Source organism: Notechis scutatus, chromosome 1 (assembly GCF_049901735.1).
Source record: "Notechis scutatus isolate UNSWTSFEM ecotype Mainland chromosome 1, rNotScu1.2, whole genome shotgun sequence".
NCBI lineage: Eukaryota > Metazoa > Chordata > Lepidosauria > Squamata > Elapidae > Notechis > Notechis scutatus.
In genome coordinates this window covers 221,976,326-221,994,685 of record NC_142009.1, presented here as the reverse complement: position 1 = coordinate 221,994,685, position 18,360 = coordinate 221,976,326, and the positions used below count along the sequence as shown (strand labels likewise).

The following is an 18,360-nucleotide window of genomic DNA, read 5'->3' as shown; positions in this document are numbered from 1 at the left end:
CCTAGAAAAACTGGTGCTTTATGTGAAGATGCCTCTTTTAATTCTATTTGAATGTGAATGAAGATGTGGGGAAAGAATCAACTGCACCATAATTATTATTAGCAATAAGGTTAAGAACATTGTAGCTGAAGAGATGACAGATGCTATCACAGATTAGAAAAGAAAGAAGGATTTCCTGCCTCTTCCATTCACTTTCTTCATAAGTAATGAGCTGTGTAAAAAACTATATAAAACAAAAGAGCCAGCATGTCCTTTGGGTAAATCTAGCAGAACAAAAGCTACTTTCCTCTCTGAATCCTTGTATTGAAACTGTGCATCAATCTTCTCAGAAGCATGCCAAAAGAATTTGAGTTTCTAGGCAACCTTTCATGAACTGTCTGAACGTCAGGTACTTAATTCTTCCCTATCCAAGTGTACAGGTAGTGCTTGCTGTCCACAGTTTCATTATTCAAGGTTTTACATATATCTATGAGAAAAAGAGATGTGACTTTGGTATATGTGTAATTTATCTGCTACTAAGCTGCAGTTTTGTCCTTGGGGTAGGTTGTTTTTTGGTTATTTAATTTATATAGAAAGCAGATGATGACTTCCATGCACTTAGAATGTAGTTTGTTAAGGATTAGGGTTAGGCTATCTATTCAGTGTACTAATATTGGCCCTCCTTGCTTAGTCAAAGGGGTGAACATGGTTTCCTTACACCAGCTGACCTTTCTTCCTATTTGCGGTGATTTGCGGAACTGGCAGTGCCATTCATGGCTCATACTAGCTTTCCACATGCATGTTTCATGTTATTTCACAATCTCAGTGGAGGGGTCTCTCAGTTCTATTGCTGCAGCCTGAAGTGCCCTGCAGACTGCTTGTGGCAATCTCCACCATGCCTCTGGATGCTCCCACTGCTTGCAAACTGCTTATGGCTCATTTCAGATGTCATGAGTGGTTTGTGTTAGCATTTATCCTCAGCATCACGATCAAGAAATCCCTCTACTGAGACTGTGAAAGAAGCCAGCTTGAGCCTCTGTGACACGTGGGGCAATTCCTTCTGTTGTGAATCAATAAAAGTGAATAACCTAAATGCAAATTAGGGATTGAAAACCTGCACACTGGATTGGTCCTTATACAACAACTTGGGATTGGGCCAGAACCAGTCCCTGATTGGCCACTTTTGGGACTGTTCTTATTGGTTAGTAGTTTGAACTGGTTGCACATTTTCATTGGTTAATAAGGCAGCAGCTAACCCTATAAAAGGGTTACTGCTGCCCATAGCATTGCTCTGTTATGTTCTATGACTTTATTAAAGAGTTGAAGTCACTGGTCAGATGTCTGGTCTCCGTTATTCTCCATACTTAACACTGGCGACAAGGATGGGATCCGGAGACCGAAGAGCTGACTAACCTACAGAGCAACTAACAGAGCACGTGGTCGAACACGCACCATCAACGGCAACATGGCCAGCGGTGCCGTACCACCCGCTCCATTCAACCCAGAAACTGAAGACTGGGAGGCCTACATGGATCGGTTCCAGATGTTTCTGGAAACCAACAATTTGAAAGATGCGACAACCGGCAAAAAAGAGCTATCTTTCTAACTCATTGTGGACCAACCGTGTTTAAAATGGGAAAGTCGCTTGCCAAGCCAGCAGAGGTAAAAGAAATGGACTGGGACGTCCTCGAGCCGTTACTACGGGCTCACTACGCGCCCACCGTGCCAACCCTAGTAAGAAGACACGAATATTACCAGAGGGACCAACGGAAGGGCGAAAGCCTTGCCAATTACATCGCGGACCTCCGGAACCTAGGAGGCCTCTGCGGGTTCGCAGACTTAGAAGAAACCCTCCGGGACCGCCTGGTTCTGGGCCTAGAAGACGGCGCTATCCAGAGCAAAATTATGGCTAAGGGGGACATCAGCCTCACCGATGCCCTTAAAGAAACCTCGGCAACGGAGGCGACAAAGAAGTCGGCAGCCCAAATGCGCCGCACCAACGCACCGCTACGTAAACTCGCCACTGATACCTCGCCTCGCTCAGAGATACACCCGGTATCAACTCACCACGAAGACCTAGATTCCCCGTCCGACAGCGATGAGGAAGAGGTCAACCGACTTCGAACGGAGAGAGACCAGTCCACACAACACTCGTTTCGACCGTGTGCGGCTGTGGAGCAAATCACCCATGATCCGGCTGCAAATTCCTCGGACGCACTTTGCCGCCATTGCGGAGACGCGGTCACATCGCAAAGGTTTGCAGAAGCAAACAGAACTCCAAACCCCGACAGGCCGAATTCCAGTCTTCCGGATTCTTCGGCACACACCGAGAAAAATTGAACCACTCCTACAGAAACAAGCTGTCCACCACTTCCACCAGGCGTGAAGAAACCAGGCGGGAAGAGACCCACCAAACAATCACCATAGGCCACGCTACATCCCTTGATGCCGGGAAAATCCGAGTAAAAGTCGCCATCGAAAACAAACCTTGCGTGATGGAGGTAGACTCGGGATCTTCCCTCTCGATGGTGTCGTGGAAAACGCTCCAACAGCTTATTCCAACGATTCGCCGCCAAGACCTTAACCCTCAAAGGGTTATACTCAAAGACTATCAGGGCAACCGATTCCCGTCGTCGGGTCCGCAGATTCCAGGTCTCATTCAAGGACCGCACCGTCGCACTACCACTGACTGTCATGGATCGAGATAGGCCTAGTCTTCTAGGCCTTCAATGGTTCAGGCCGCTCGGAATCACTGTAGCCGGAGTCCACAAGGCCGAAAGCGTCGATTGGGAAGAAGCACTCGTGCAAGAATTCCAAGATGTTTTCGCGAACGGACTAGGCAAGTATAAGGGGACCCCAATCTCGTTTAACTTGAACCCTGAAATAGCACCCATCCGCCTTAAGCGCGTCGGGTGCCGTTCGCCTTAAAGCCTAAAATCGACGAACAACTCGATAAGCTGATAGCGCAGGGCGTACTGGAACCCACCGACCACGCCCGTTGGGAAACCCCGATAGTGACGCCTATCAAGCCTGATGGGTCCCTAAGAATTTGCGGAGACTACTGGCCACATTAAACCACGCACTGCAGCAAAGTGCTTATCCAGTACCGGTAGTGCAACATTTACTCCAATGAAAGTTTTCGCCAAACTAGATCTAGCCCAGGCGTATCAACAATTGCCTGTAGACCCAACCACAGCCGAGGCGCAAACGATCGTAACACATAGGGGCGCATTTAAATGCAACCGGCTCCAATTGGGTAAGCGTCGCCCCTGGAATCTTCCAGAGTTTAATGGAAAGGTTGTTACAAGGGATAAAAGGCGTTGTCCCATATTTTGACGATGTACTCATCGCCGCACCTAACAAAGACATCCTAGAAAAACGACTCAGAGAGGTTTTACGAAGATTCCAAAATGCAGGCCTCAGAGTAAAAAAAAAGATAAATGCCAATTATGTACCGAAAAAGTAGAATTTTTGGGATACCTCCTGGACAGCCAAGGAATTCATCCCACCAAAGACAAATTACGAGCAATTAAAAGGCACCCACTCCAAGGAACAAGGCAGACCTACAGGCGTTCCTTGGACTTATCAATTTCTATAATGTGTTTTTACCCCACAAAGCAACAGTAGCTGAACCATTGCATAGACTATTAGACAAAAAAGCAACGTGGGTTTGGGAAACAGGAACAACATGCTTTCCAACAAGTAAAGAAATTGCTAACTTCTGATTCAGTACTTATGCAGTACAATGAGACTCTGCCACTCACTATCACGTGTGATGCATCACCTTTGGGGTTGGGACAATTCTGGCCCACGTGTTACCAAACGGAGCGGAGGCCCCCATCGCGTTTTTTTCGCGAACCTTAGCTAAAGCTGAATGAAATTATAGTCAGCTGGACAAAGAAGCTTTAGCTATTGTTGCTGCAGTTAAAAGATTTCACGAATATGTTTATGGCCGTGCGTTTACAATAATCACTGATCATAAACCGCTACTGGGGATCATTGCGGGTAATAAACCAACCCCGTATATATTGTCCCCCAGAATGACCCGTTGGTCTGAATTCCTGGCGGCCTACAACTACACCTTGCAACACCGCCCGGAGAAATCGATTCTCCACGCCGATGCATTGAGCAGAACACCGCTCCCAGACGCTGTTGTGGATCCAGCCCCAACCCTCTCAACACTACAGATTGAAGCTCTACATGCACCACCCTTGACGGCTAGAGACATTGCTTTTGAAACGAAACGTGACCCAGTTCTGCAACACATACTACGCTGGGTTGAACGGGGGTGGACGGACCAAATTGCACCTGAATGGGCGCCCTTCAAAGCCCGCCAAACCGAGCTGTTTTCCCAAAAAGGCTGTATCTTGTGGGCGATCGAGTCGTAATCCCTGGCAAATTGCAACAGACTGTGTTGGCGGTATTGCATGAGGACATCCGGGCATTGTGCGGATGAAATCACTCGCACGCAGCTATGCTTGGTGGCCGGGAATCGACAAAAGAATCGAGGCCTGGGTCGCTCACGTGCCAACGTTGCCAGGACGTCAGCAACGCCCACCTAAAGCAAGCCCAACCGAATGGGAACGCCGAGGGGACCGTGGTCCCGTATTCATATTGACTTTGCGGGGCCTACCAAAGGTCACACTTTCCTGATTACTGTCGACGCCTATTCTAACTGGCTCGAGATTCATCGAATGCACACAACTACAACTGACTCAGTTATTAATAAATTAAACAGACTATTTGCCACACACGGGTTTCCGGACGTGTTGGTCTCGGACAACGGCCCACAGTTCACTGCATTGCCCTTTGAACAATATCTTGCTGATCGGGGCATCCGCCATGCGCTAACCTCGCCCGCGCACCCTGCGGCGAATGGACGTGCAGAACGCATGGTACAATTTGTGAAAAGACCCTGCACAAAATGGAATTTGGCAACATCGACGAGAAAATCAATCGAATTCTCTTATTGCAGCACATCACGCCCCACAGCGTGACCAACAAAACACCCGCTGAACTTCTTATGGGCGGAAAATACGATCGCACCTTGACCGGCTCCACCCGCTTTCGCACCAGAAAAACCTTTCGGCTCCAGCAGCAAATGCCGGGAATTTAAGGTAGGCGATTTAATCTTTGCCAAAAACTTTTCCGGCGACCGTTATGGATACCCGCAACCGTTACCCACCTCACCGGGCCTAGATCTTACCGCCTGCTAACAGACGATGGGAGGGTGTGGAAACGCCACATAGACCAACTCCGATCGAGATTACCACCCAGCGGCCATGACTTCCCGGTTCACCAACTCAAGGGGAGGGAGTATCGAGGAATTGACTTTGATACAACTAATAGCAGGTCAACGGGAGCCCTACAGCCCAGCGAAGCACCGGGCGTGAAGCGGGGAGGGAGTTGGCGTCTTCAGGGAACTTTAATACGGGGAAAACGAACTGCAAAACCCGAAGAAACACGCAGTAGCAGAGACAACCACAGTGAATGCAGCACGGAATCGCCGTGCAGCGAAATAGAATTTAACAAAGGTCATCCAAACGCTCCACCGAACCGGACATTAGACAAAACCCGGTGGAGCCTCGAAATCATCCAGGCAGACCAAGCGGCCTGCCTATCTTGAGGATTTTATTACAGCTCCCCTCAAACGGAACCCAAGGGGGAGGGATGTTGTGAATCAATAAAAGTGAATAACCTAAATGCAAATTAGGGGTTGAAAACCTGCACACTGGATTGGTCCTTATACAACAACTTGGGATTGGGCCAGAACCAGTCCCTGATTGGCCACTTTTTGGGACTGTTCTTATTGGTTAGTAGTTTGAACTGGTTGCACATTTTCATTGGTTAATAAGGCAGCAGCTAACCCTATAAAAGGGTTACTGCTGCCCATAGCATTGCTCTGTTATGTTCTATGACTTTATTAAAGAGTTGAAGTCACTGGTCAGATGTCTGGTCTCCGTTATTCTCCATACTTAACACCTTCCATTCCCAGAAAATCAAGACAATGCATAGAAGACAGAGTCGGGTTGATTCGAGCATCAGGCTAGAAGCAGGAGACTGTAGTTTTAATTCCACCTTAGGTACAAAGCCAGCTGGATGGTCCTGTGCCAGTCAGCCTGTCTCAGCCCTAAGAAGCTAGCAATGGCATACCACTTCCAAAAAACCTTGCCAAGAAAACTGCGGGGACTTGCCCAGGGAGTAGCTAGGAGTCAAAAATTGACCCAAAGGTCAATCAAAAACAGAAGAAGATAGCAAGCTGCTGTGAGGAAGTCATAGAGTCCTTGAACCTAGGCTGATCCAGTAAGATCTGCTTTGATCAAGGGAGAAGGGAGGAAGAATAAATGTAGATAAACTGCATAGAGCAATTCAATTCAGATGTATTACATTCCAAGGCAGATACAATCTTAATATTGAATAAAAGTATTACACACTTCTGTATGTATGTATGTCTGTATAAGAGAAAAACATTAATAATGGAGTCTAAAAATAATAACATAGTTACTAAAATAAATCTGAATAAAATACTATTAGAAGAAGTTGCAATCTTTAGTAATGGTATCCTGTATCATACAAGGATAGCACAGAACTGTGCAACTTGAGATGTTATTTTTGAATCCTTGTCTGAGAGTAGTAGCATTAAATATAAATTGCATTCCTTACCTGGAAATGTCTTCAAGACAGGATATATAAGGGTCTGTCTAGTCCTTATGTAGCAGGCACTATAATAGCATATGGCCTATGGTTTCTATTGAATCATCGCCACATGAACATAACCAAAAATGCATAGAAGTGCCCTTAAAACATCCAAAAAGGACTGCTGAGGGCATAGTATCCAACCTGGCTAAATGAAGGCTAAATGTAATTTTAAAATTAAAAGAGACCCTTTGGGGAGCAAATGATAAATAATGGGGTGTCACTCCTTACTTAAGCTTGTTGGAAAATCTACATCCAGTTCCATTGCTTAAGGACAGGTCTAGCATTATCAAAGTCTAATGTGGACAGAATTTCCATAGAGAAGCCCAGCAACTGAATTTATCTAGGACTTTTTAAAGCTATCAACATTTAAAGTGATCTCTAAATACTAATGGGGGTCAGACCTACAGGGAGTAGAATTAACTAGCCAGAAGGTAAGAAAAAGAAGCCATGCCCTGGCATCAAAACTTTGCTTGTTTCTCATATAAAGTAACATTTTTGACACTATTTGGGACCATCAAAATGGAACAGAGAACTTCTATGGGATGAGAAGGGGATGAGGATTATAGACTTTGTAAATTAATCTCATTCTATTGGCAAGTTCTCATTATTTGAGGTTTCATTATCTATGATTTTATACTGCTTGAGCAGGGGGCTGGACTAGAAGACCTCCAAGGTCCCTTCCAGCTCTATTCGGATTGACCCAGTTGCACTGGAGGAAACAGCAAACAGTTTCTCATGTGCTTTGTCTTGTCCTTCCTAGATGGCACTGTGAGTCAACCTAATACCGTAATGCCTTTTAAAAAAAACCCTTCCTCTTAGCTCACTGGTCATCATATAGCTCTAGAAGAGTCACTACATTTGTTTCAATCACCCTCATTCTCAGATAGTTAACTGCACTTTTTTTAATTTTTGAAAGTTTTCTATATACATTTCTGTATATAGTTTTTGTTTTTTAACAATATATTTTCCCTTCTTTCCTTTTATCTTTTTTTGGCAAGTTTGTTTTAGTCTTTGTATCATTAAATAAATACAATGTATAGTATATCTTATAAGATGTCAACTTCTAAAACTATTAACTGTTATTGCTGCCTTTCTGATGTTTCATTTTTATTAATCCTGATATTATTCCATTTCTCCTATTAGATACTTCAGCGCTTTGAAGTAAAAAGATCTCCAAAAACTAAATCAGTTTTCGCCAAAACTCATGGATTATTGACGCCTGCAGATTTTATCAATGTGAAATTTGCTGACAGGAAATGAAAGCAGTAATGTTAAGAAGACCTCTAGTTTTAGCTTTGATACAAAGTCCTTGAAGATTTTTTAGCCATTATGGGATTTTCCTTCTAAGCTTCAGATGTTTTCACAGAAGCATATCTGTTACCTAAAAAGTATTATACATAACACAAAATGTTATGTAAGTATCAAAATAATCCTTTTATATGCTCAGAATTTTATTTACCTCTGAGACAGTAAAGCAACTAATGCATCAATTCACCATCCAGCATTTGGTCTGTGCATGCTTCAAAAATTATTTGGAAGAAGTATCTTGGACCTCCCATGGGTACTTCTCTGTTATTCATTAAAGCTTGAAAAAGGAGTGTCTGCTTTAATGAACAGAAGAGGGATGTTGTCAAACTCATACCGATGTATTCCTGAACTGTTTTTGTAGAGATCATAGCCTTATTAGAATCATTAAGCACAACAGTCATTGTATTGCTTTCCTAGGAAACTCTTTACAAAAATTTACACGTTTATGTTAGTAGCCTCAAATATATTCAAGTTAGTTACCCATCACTAAATCCTTCTCTCCGCTTTAAAAAATCCCCCTGTTAAAATAAGAGTTAATGGTTTATCTATAAATGGTTAAATAGTAACAAATTTACATTTTAGAATAGCTTCATGTTTTTAACACATCTCACGTAAAATCTCTGAAATACGAACATTCCTTTATGTGATGGAATATATAGTATTTACAATTTTTGTGTCTTTTCTTCATGTAATCTCAGAAATTTCTGTCTTGATTATGCTTTGTTTCCAAATAATGTTTTTTTTTTCCAAATCTAAACACATTTTAAAGAAAATTCTGAAATCTAAGCTTGTGCCTATTCAGAGGTCTGATCTTTATTCCCTGAAAAGCTTTGGAAATAACATATACAATTTTGTAGAATTAAATCAATGAGCAATACATATGATACAAGAATCATTTCTCATATATTTGTCCATTTTTATTGACTGAAAATACAAATGTCTTTTTAAAATTTAGTTTTCTTTTTAAAATAAAAATTGACTTTAGTATCCTTGCATCTTTTTTTTTTAATTGCTTGCTTTTATATGTTACTCTTTGTAGGGGCGACTGCCCTCTCTAGGATAGACAGATAATGACATAGTTTTTGCATATGCAAAAGACAGACACTTTCTAATTGTTTGCACAATTTATATAGCTAGTAATTACCAGAGGTTGTATTTAAGTGACTTTACTGTGATAAGACAGATTGCAGCAAGACAAGATTTATATAGTAGGTTTCATTAAATTAAACATCTTGTACTAAACCATTTTACGTCTTTTAACAAAATATTTTGCTACCAAAATGGAGCACACATATTTAATGACACATTGATTACAGTATAGGTTTAATAGGTAAAGGTTATTTAGTTCAAAATATTTATATTATTAATTTTGGACACACTTGATACTATTTTATTTGTTATCACTAATCTTAGCTTTGTATTTATTTTCCATAAGAATATGCCCAGCTTTCTCTTTATATCATTGGATGGTCTCCAGAGAGACAGAATGGGACAATTGGTGTCAGCTGGATTACCACGCCCATTTCTTTGCAGGCCCCTCCAACACAGCCAACCCACTGCCAGACTTTATGTTCGGCAGGCCTTCTTCTCCTGTTCGAATAACTGAGGGACACTACTTACTGGCTGTTTCACTCCATAAGACACTTAAATGAGCCTCCCAGGGTTGGGAAGTGGGATAGTCCCATGTAGTGAAATGCCGGGGAAGAAGCGTCCCTCAGTGACCCATCTAGGAGAAGGAGCTGGGGCAAGACTGGTAGCAAACTATTGCTGGGGAAGGAGTGCCAGCAGAGAGCTCACTGAACATAAATGCTGGTGGTGGGTTGGCTGCAGTGGGAGTCCACGGGCGTAGTAATCTGGCTAACGCCAATTGTCCTAGACCCCAAAGAGAGGAGTGCAACAAAAAACTTTCTTAGCTTCACTATGTAAACTTGCTTTCAGCAGATTCTTTGCTTGAGGAGGAATAAAAGAACAAGTTCTGATTCTCATTTTGGATACCATACGGACCTAAATTTTAGGCTGTTGTATTAATTTTTTTAAGACTGTAATATTTACTGGTAAAATTGTAAATTTACTGGTATTTTGTAAATTAATTTGTATTACATAAGAGTTTCAGGAGGGCATATGTTAACAATACAATAAAATTAATCATTTTGATAATATTATATGTGTCCCTTAAATAGTATCGCAACAAAAAAAAAAACAGGACTGAGTAGTTGATTATAACAAATGTCTACAGGTCATAAAAACATGATACCCATATAGCTCCTGTCTGTTTAAGTGATATATTTCCATTTTGTTTCATTGATCATTTCATTATTCAGCATTGTAATTCAATTAACTTTGATCAATAACATTTTATAATGAAGTATTGTATTCATCTATCTTCAGGCATGAAATGTGGCTCAGCCAATCACTTATTCTCCACCCAACTTACATTATAGGATTGTTATCAGGGGTGGGATTCTACCAGTTCACACCTATTTGCTAGAATCGGTTGTTAACATTCTAAGCAGTTCGGAGAACCGGTTGTTAGAAGAAATTACTGGCCTAATCCTGTAAGGAAGGCAGGAAGGAAACATTCTGGTGTTGCTTACAGAAACTGCCTGTGATGACCCATAGTCTCTCAAAATAACCCAAAACCCAAAACATACATTAAAGTCCGGTAAGGCCTTCAACTTAACTTCACTGTTTTATTAGGCACAGTTTAAAGTCACAAAAGTAAATAATGAGGCTAAAAGAAAACCAAAACAAACCGCATTGACGAGAGTTCTGAAGCAAGCCAAGATCATAAACTCCAGGAAAATAACCAAGGAGAGTCCATGGGAAGAACACCAGCAAAGATAAACCTCTTTCAATGTAAACACTAAACTTTGACTCCAGCAATTCTAACTGCGTAGTTACAAACGTATATACATAGCTCCCAGCTGCAAGCCATGAGGAGGTTCATGGTAATCTCCTCTTGAGTAGACCTCGTTTTTCCCTGATCCTCTCCTCCCTGCGTGACCTAGGATGGATAGGGGATGGACCTGGATCCTCCTCTGACTGCTCAGCCAGCCTCTGCCCTTCCCCAGCCTCCTCCACCACCTCTGGAGCCACACTCCCACTCCCTGTTGGCTGTTCCTCCTCTTCCTCAGAGTCAGTCTCCACCAGGGGCATGACACTGCCTCTCCATTAACCTTTATTACATTCTTGGCAGGACTAGACGTCCTGTCTCAGGAATGTCTCTAGAGTTTTCCCCCCCTCATTTGCTGGTACTTTGCTTGTGTGGAGTAACCATTCAAAGTTACAATGGCACTGAAAAAAGTGATTTGTGACCATTTTTCACACTTACGACTGTTGCAGCATCCCCACAGTCATGAGAGGCCAGGTGAGGAGATGCGTGTCTCGATGTGAGTGATATTGAGTTGGCCACACCCAGCCAGTCACATGACCACCAAGCCATGTCCACCCAGTCACATGACCACCAAGCCATGCCCACCACTTAAGCCACGCCCACAGAACCTGTTGTTAAAAAATTTGAATCCCACCTCTGATTGTTATCCTAGCAATACAAGTTGAGGAGGATTAAAGACTCCATCTTCTGTTCTTGGAGAAAAGTTCAGGAGCAGCTTCATAGAGCAGCTTCATAGTCCAGTCTCATCATGCTAACTGTATCAAGGATCCAGATAGCTTGTTAATGTCTCTGCTGTGGTGTATCCAAAACTGCAACAAAGCAGGTCTTTTCACTTGAAAGGCTACAGCTCTGCAGAACTCGTAAGTGATTTTTCCTTTGGTGAGAACTTATTCATCATCCAATTCCTATTTGTTTTACCCAAAGGATTCAGTTTTCATATCAGCATTCTCTGTCTTTTGAGTTTTGCAGATATTGAGACAATTGCCAGCCTAGATCAAGTTTCTTTTGAAGATTTGGGTAATGGAAATGATAGGAACTTATAGGCATGCTCACAAACTCACAGTGTGTTTAGGATTTCAATTGACCCTCATTTTTTATTAGTATACATTTTTTCACTATTCTGAATCCATTTCTTAAGAGTTAAAGGTTTCTTTTCATTTTCAGCAGGCAGTGTCATAATTCTTTTAGGCAATAATGAACTATTCCTAGTATTTATCAAAAACATTATCATGAAAACAACAACAACAACAAAAGAGCCACTGGCTGTAATCCCTGGTATGTGAAATGAGTAAATCAATACATTGGCAGCAGAATATTGGGGAAAGGATCTGGTCATTAACTCACTAATATAATATTGATTGACTTAAAAAGTGGCATAGATTTCCAGTTACTGTCTTTTAAACACAGGTAACACTCATTTATGTAGTCCATAATAGAGCTGGAAATGTGGCAGAAAAACTGTAGACCTTAGCCATTGTAATGAATACATATCAGTTCTGTGCTGCAAAAATCCAGAAGAGCAATAGATAGTAGCAAGAAAATACAGAAAATTCTACTGGACATCCAGATATAAGCAGTTTCAGTTCTGGGATGCCTACAGCTTTCCAGTATTTCTAGAAACCCCGCTTTTGTCTTATATTTAGTATTTAATGATCCAGTACATATCCAGTTGAGTTTCTTTACATCTAACTTCTTTTTTTGCCAGGCAACTGTTACTTGTAATATTCATATATTATTATGAAAGATCTGATTTTTGTATAAATTATAAACTCCTATACTACAATGCTAAATATAAATATATATTTACATTAAATGATACAGAATATATTCTAACACATCACTACCTAAACTAAATTCATGAAGGGGTCCCTTCAATTAGATATTCAGAATACCACTAGGTGGGGCTATTGTTTATTCTGCTTATTCATCTTCATGCCTAAATTTATTTTGTGCTCAAAGTAGTCTCTCTCTGTGTATGCCTATATATAATGTTCTGAGTCATTCATATAATCCTGGGCAGTTCCTAGTGCTAGAAACCAGGAATGTGTGATTCGTGGTCTTTAGGCATGAAATCTGGTTGAATGACCTTGAGTCATTTTCTTTCTCTCAGCCCAACCCACCTCACAGAATGAGTATTGTTATAAAAATAGATAGGATCATTATGAATTGTGAAATTGTGAAAAATAAAGTAAGATATAAATGTAATCTAAATGGAAAGAATGTAAAGTGGATGGATAACAAAGACTAAAAAGAAAAGCTAGCCGCTAATTTTTAAAGCAGTTTCCAGAAGGATGCTGCTTATATAATCAGCTAAGATAGATGGATGAATGGATAGCTCAGGGACAAAAAAAGACCAGTGGATCTTAGCAGAGTATCTAGAGCTAATTTTTCTCTTTACTATAATTACGTGGGTACACAAAAACTTTATTTCAGAGTAAACAATTTGATCAGCTTTAATTTTAAAGAAAATATTTCAAGATATCTTTTTAAACTGCAATTTAAATATATGGTTCCTCATGTATTCTAAAGCTGGGCAGAAAAACATCAGTGTTTATTGCCTCTGAACCATTTGTGTTATTAAGCCCTATTTTTTTCTCTGTTGAAAAACTGCACATTCTTTTCCACATTAAAGGTCTGCCAGAATGGTTTTTTTCCTGTATTTTTGAAAGAAAAAGAAATTTCAACTTAAGAAAAATGTTTCAGTTTATGGTTTTGCTTATCCTTTCCAACTTAATGGGAATTCTTTTTGGGAGAGAGAATGAAATGAACATTAACCAAATGTCTTAATATCCCTGATTGTTCGCTAAATGATCAGATATGATGCTGTTTTTAGAATTGACTGAAAGGAGCGGCTTTTCATAACACAAAGATTCTTTTTATTTTAAAAAGTGTACTCTCTCACATATATTTGATAGAAGCTAAAAATACCATACAGTTATTGAAGAAGTAAAAAAGGCTGTGGAGATGACCATGGAGAGCCTATCTAGTCACAGAATTAGCTTTCATGAAGGATACTGTCTCCAGCTATACAATTTTTCCATCTTCACTCATGTTACTATATATAAACAATTTAATATATGTGTTCTTTTATTTTTTAGAATTTTTACTCTCTCTGTAGTCTCTTGTAAATAACATTGTTATCCTCACTTAGATAAATATTCTTTAAAAGTGTTCTCTGCTACTGCATGTGACCCCAAACTAAAGAAAGTATATCAAATTTGCCCTAAACTGCTTTTTTTGTTTAAAAAGAGCTTGCTCTTCTTGTTTTCTCTTCTTATTTCTGTGTACAAACAGGTATTTGCTTTCTATTGCTTCCCTTTATTACTCCTTGCTGTTTGGTCTGATTGTTGCTTGTAATCATGTGAATTACACCAACGACACTACAAATGCAGAATCTTACTTTATGCTTTCCCTCATGCTACTAGATTTCAGATGCTGAGTTAGAAAACCTCTGAGGGGAATGCAGAGGTGGTATTCAGTAGGTTCTGACCAGTTCTGGAGAACTGGTAGCGGAAATTTTGAGTAGTTCGGAGAACCAGCAAATGCCACCTCAGACTGGAGATTTTACAGTATCCTTCCCCTGCCATGCACACCAAGCCACGCCCACAGAACCAGTAATAAAAAAATTTGAATCCCACCACTGGGTGGATGTAGTCATTGTTATGAGATAGGTGGCTCTGTAAATTATTTAAATAAATAAAGTTCATAAAGACTTTAGAAGCTTGCTTCCTGGAGCTAGACTGTTAGCTAAAGCCTGGATACTAATTTGTATTAAAATTAGTTGTTAGATCCATAAAGGAGTTTTGGCCTAAAATTAAAATGTACTTTAGGATCTCCCTGAGGATTGTTTTCCATTTAGATATAAAGTGTCTGACTAGATTCTTTTTGAGCAGCAACTTGAAAACAAAACCTGCTCTACGTAGTTTTTGTAATGTGTTATTTCTGTTGTTCACATATTTAGTTGTTTCCAACTCTGATGGACAACAGTTTGCCAGGCTTGTAAGGATATGCTTGTGATATCAGTGATAGCATCTTGTCGTATTAGCCGATGGTATCTTTATATTGTACTTGAAGGGTATGCTTGCTTTTAATTATTTATTGAATAATTCATTGTAGAAAAATATTGGTTACAGTTCATCAGATATCTTACATAGTTTAAAAAGAGGGATCCTACATTTTAGAAAAAATACTGTGGGGATTTTTTTCCCCATCTTTTGGAGCTAGATCTATCTTTCTTAGATGGAAAGAGAGTGTGATTTTGGAGGACAGGTTTCCCCAATTCTGCTAATAAAAGCAAACAAGAATCTTTGATTATATGAATGCTTTAACCTAGTTTATTGCAACCACCATAGTCAGAATTTAGTTTTTGGAAGTATGCTTTATGCAAGTTTTCCGCAGTGCCTGCTCCCTATAGCAGTTTCTAGATAGTGATTTATCTATTAATATTTATGGCAAGGAAAGAGAGAAGGATATTGTGATATGGTTTTATCATCATCATCCATTGTGGTTAAACTTCCTGAATGCAATTGCATTATTCCCACAATGATTCTGTATTCATTACCTAATAAATCCAATGTTATGCAGTGAGTCTTATTTCTGAATGAAGAAGCTTAGGAGGATTTAATTTTAATTTCATGCAGTGCTAAAATCTGTGTATTTATTAAAGAATCTGAGAGTCAATACATTTTTCACATATTTACATAAAGGAGCAAACTGAAACTTCTGGAGTTCAAACAAAAGAAAATACCTTTCCATTAGCATTCTGACTTTGAGTAAATAACATCAAACACAGCCTTAGATAGCAGAACTTCACTGATAGCCTTGGGGGAACCAGAAGGGGAAGCTGGTATTTTAATTTATCTTAGTGAACCATGAAGGGCTTTAGTATCTGGATAATTATTAGTAGTTGGCAAGATCCAGCTCTTCTTGGTGATATTATGCAGGCTTTTTCTTGACCAGTGTTTATTATTTTATGATAGTTTAGGTTGTGATTTAAGCCGTGACGTAAAGCTTCCTTACAACAATGCTATTTCAAGTGATCTACAAATTAAAGTTGCCACAAGAAAGTCACAGAAGGAATATTTATTTTTAAAAATATGATTTCTAAAATTTATTTTACCTTCTTTGGCCAATTAATAATTTATTCTAAAATTATTTAGGGTGTATCTGAAAGGCTCTGGGTTATTGGGCATTAGTAAACATCACTAATTTAACTCACCAGAGTTAACTCACTAATAAACAACTTGTTCAGAAGGTGAAAGGAAATAAGTAGGTTAAAAATTAGCCTGTGCTCCTTTACTTCAATCATCTTTTCACACAACCATTTTTTCCCTGTATTCTGCAGCTACAATGTTGCATGCTCCAATAAGCAGGCAAAGTTAGGCAAAGAAATAATTAGAGCAGAAAGACAGGCATGCTATGGCCGCAGAGACTATTTTTCATTGCCTTTCAACTTTAACACAGCTATCATTCTGCTGGTCTTAAAACTCTCAAGCTGAGTTGTTTTCAAATTCCATCTACCTGTAGGGATCTTTTTCCAGTGTATTATCATTTGACATCAGGGAGATGCTGTATATAATATACAGTACTTGTCCCAAAATTTCTACTCCCATGGTTTCATATGGACAATGCAAAATAGGAATGCAGAAATCTTTTGTCCACAGGTAATTTTATCTCTGGTATTATAGGTGGAAACATGTTTTTTTCAGTTCCAATGCAACTTGCACATGTTTTTCTAAAGTTTTCACAGGTGTACATCTAGACATTTATTTACATTTAGAATTCAGAAAGGTGCTTGCATCTATTTGAAACAAAGTGTGCCTATTTGTTTCTAATTTTAAAAATTCTATAAAATGTATGTTTAGACAAAGCATGGATGTCTATCTCTGCATGTGAATTTTTAAGAAAAGTGGAAACACATTTCTGTGAAACAAGTAAATGATATAGAGATAGCTATCAACTTATTTCCATTCATTCAGCAACTGTCAACCCTGCATGAACAATGGTTACAATTGGTCCTGAGATCTGGTTGTCCCAGCACCCCAGTGGTCATATGATCACAATTTGGGTGCTTGTCAACTGGCTTGCACTTAGACTGGCTGCAGCATCCTGTGGTCATACGATTGCTATTGGTCACATTCCCTGTTGGCTTCTCCAGAATGTTAATGGTGAAACTTGCAGGAAGGTCGCAAGTTGCTCACCTGTGCATCCTTCCCCTGACCCTCTGCCCTTTGCACCACACCAGCAACTTGCACACTTCTACATACCCTCTCCAAGCCTCACTGCACTCCTCACACATTCCTTTGCACCCTCTCTGAGCCTTGCCATTCCTCATTCTCACTCTGACATGTCCCCACACATCTGGCTGAGCCTTGTGCTATTCCTTTCCTCATTCCCCTCCTTGCCTAGCAGCAACCATCTCAAGCCTTGTGCTCATATTATACAGGCCCCTCATGAACTCTCTCCTGCCTCCCACATTGCACAAGACCATCACGCATCACCTGAAACAAAGCATCTTGTACATGGGTAGATGTGTATGAAGATAACTCCTTAATTATATCATTTGTTTTACCTCATTGTTTCAAGCTGTCAGATGAATTGTGTGACAGAACTTGTGGATTGCTTTAGTTAAACTGACTTTTCTACAGTAAATAGTAAAGGTGAATTAATTCTTTACTAATCCATTTCAATACCTGATAATCAGCCCTCAGTCAAACTATTATTTGCAAAACCCAACAAAACATAATTCTCTTTCCCACCTTGTAACAAGCCAGAAGAGCTTTTAAGAGAGAGAAAGAGATGAGTAGATAAATTAACTGGAGTGAAAAAGTTCCAGGATTCTGGCCCAGATTAAATCTGGAAGGAATCATAAGCATACTTCCAAAATAGATTATGGTGAAAATTTTGTTTTTATTTTGGATGTTCTTAATGTTTTGTCTGACAATTTTAATGGCTATTTTTCCCATGAGGCTCAATTTCCATCTGGCATGAATTTCCCCCCTCTTTTTATATATATTTACTATTTGTACATGTTTACTTTTTTCCCTCCAATCCAACCTCATCTGTGTTTCTTTATCCTGTTATGTGCTTCTTATGCTTGTAATTTCCTTGCTTCCAATTATTAGGAAGCTGTCATTTTAAAATCAGCAATTTCAGAGGCAATTAAGTGAATTATATATATATTCTGATATACTTCTGATATACACTGTATATTTTTATATACTACAGATTTTATAGTTGTCTTATCACTTTAATTCAAGAGCAGCTGATGTTGCTCTATAACTTTAGAATGCTATCAGATTTTAGCTTCAGTTTGACATTCCTGAAGACCAGAAGTCATATAGTAAGTGATACCATTTTAAATATTGATTCATTCATGAAAACATTGGCCTCCTTCATACATTTTACTAAACCATAATGGATAATGCATCTTTCCAACTTGAAGACCAAACAGATAATATTATGACTAAGCAATAGATATA

At 39.7% G+C, this 18,360-nt stretch overlaps 1 protein-coding gene across 2 annotated transcripts in view; it reads left to right on the top strand.

Moving 5' to 3' along the window:
* The window catches only part of CYP27C1 (cytochrome P450 family 27 subfamily C member 1), a 37,016-nt gene extending 26,871 nt beyond the window's left edge, over window positions 1–10,145 (top strand). The window contains exon 9 of one of the 2 annotated variants that reach the window (XM_026665316.2): window positions 7,822–10,145. In XM_026665316.2, the coding sequence (XP_026521101.2) occupies window positions 7,822–7,938 (117 nt within the window). In that variant the 3' untranslated portion in view covers window positions 7,939–10,145. The remainder of the gene's footprint in view (window positions 1–7,821) is intronic. The other variant, XM_087950333.1, reaches the window with a different exon arrangement.
* Window positions 10,146–18,360: the final 8,215 nt, after the last annotated feature.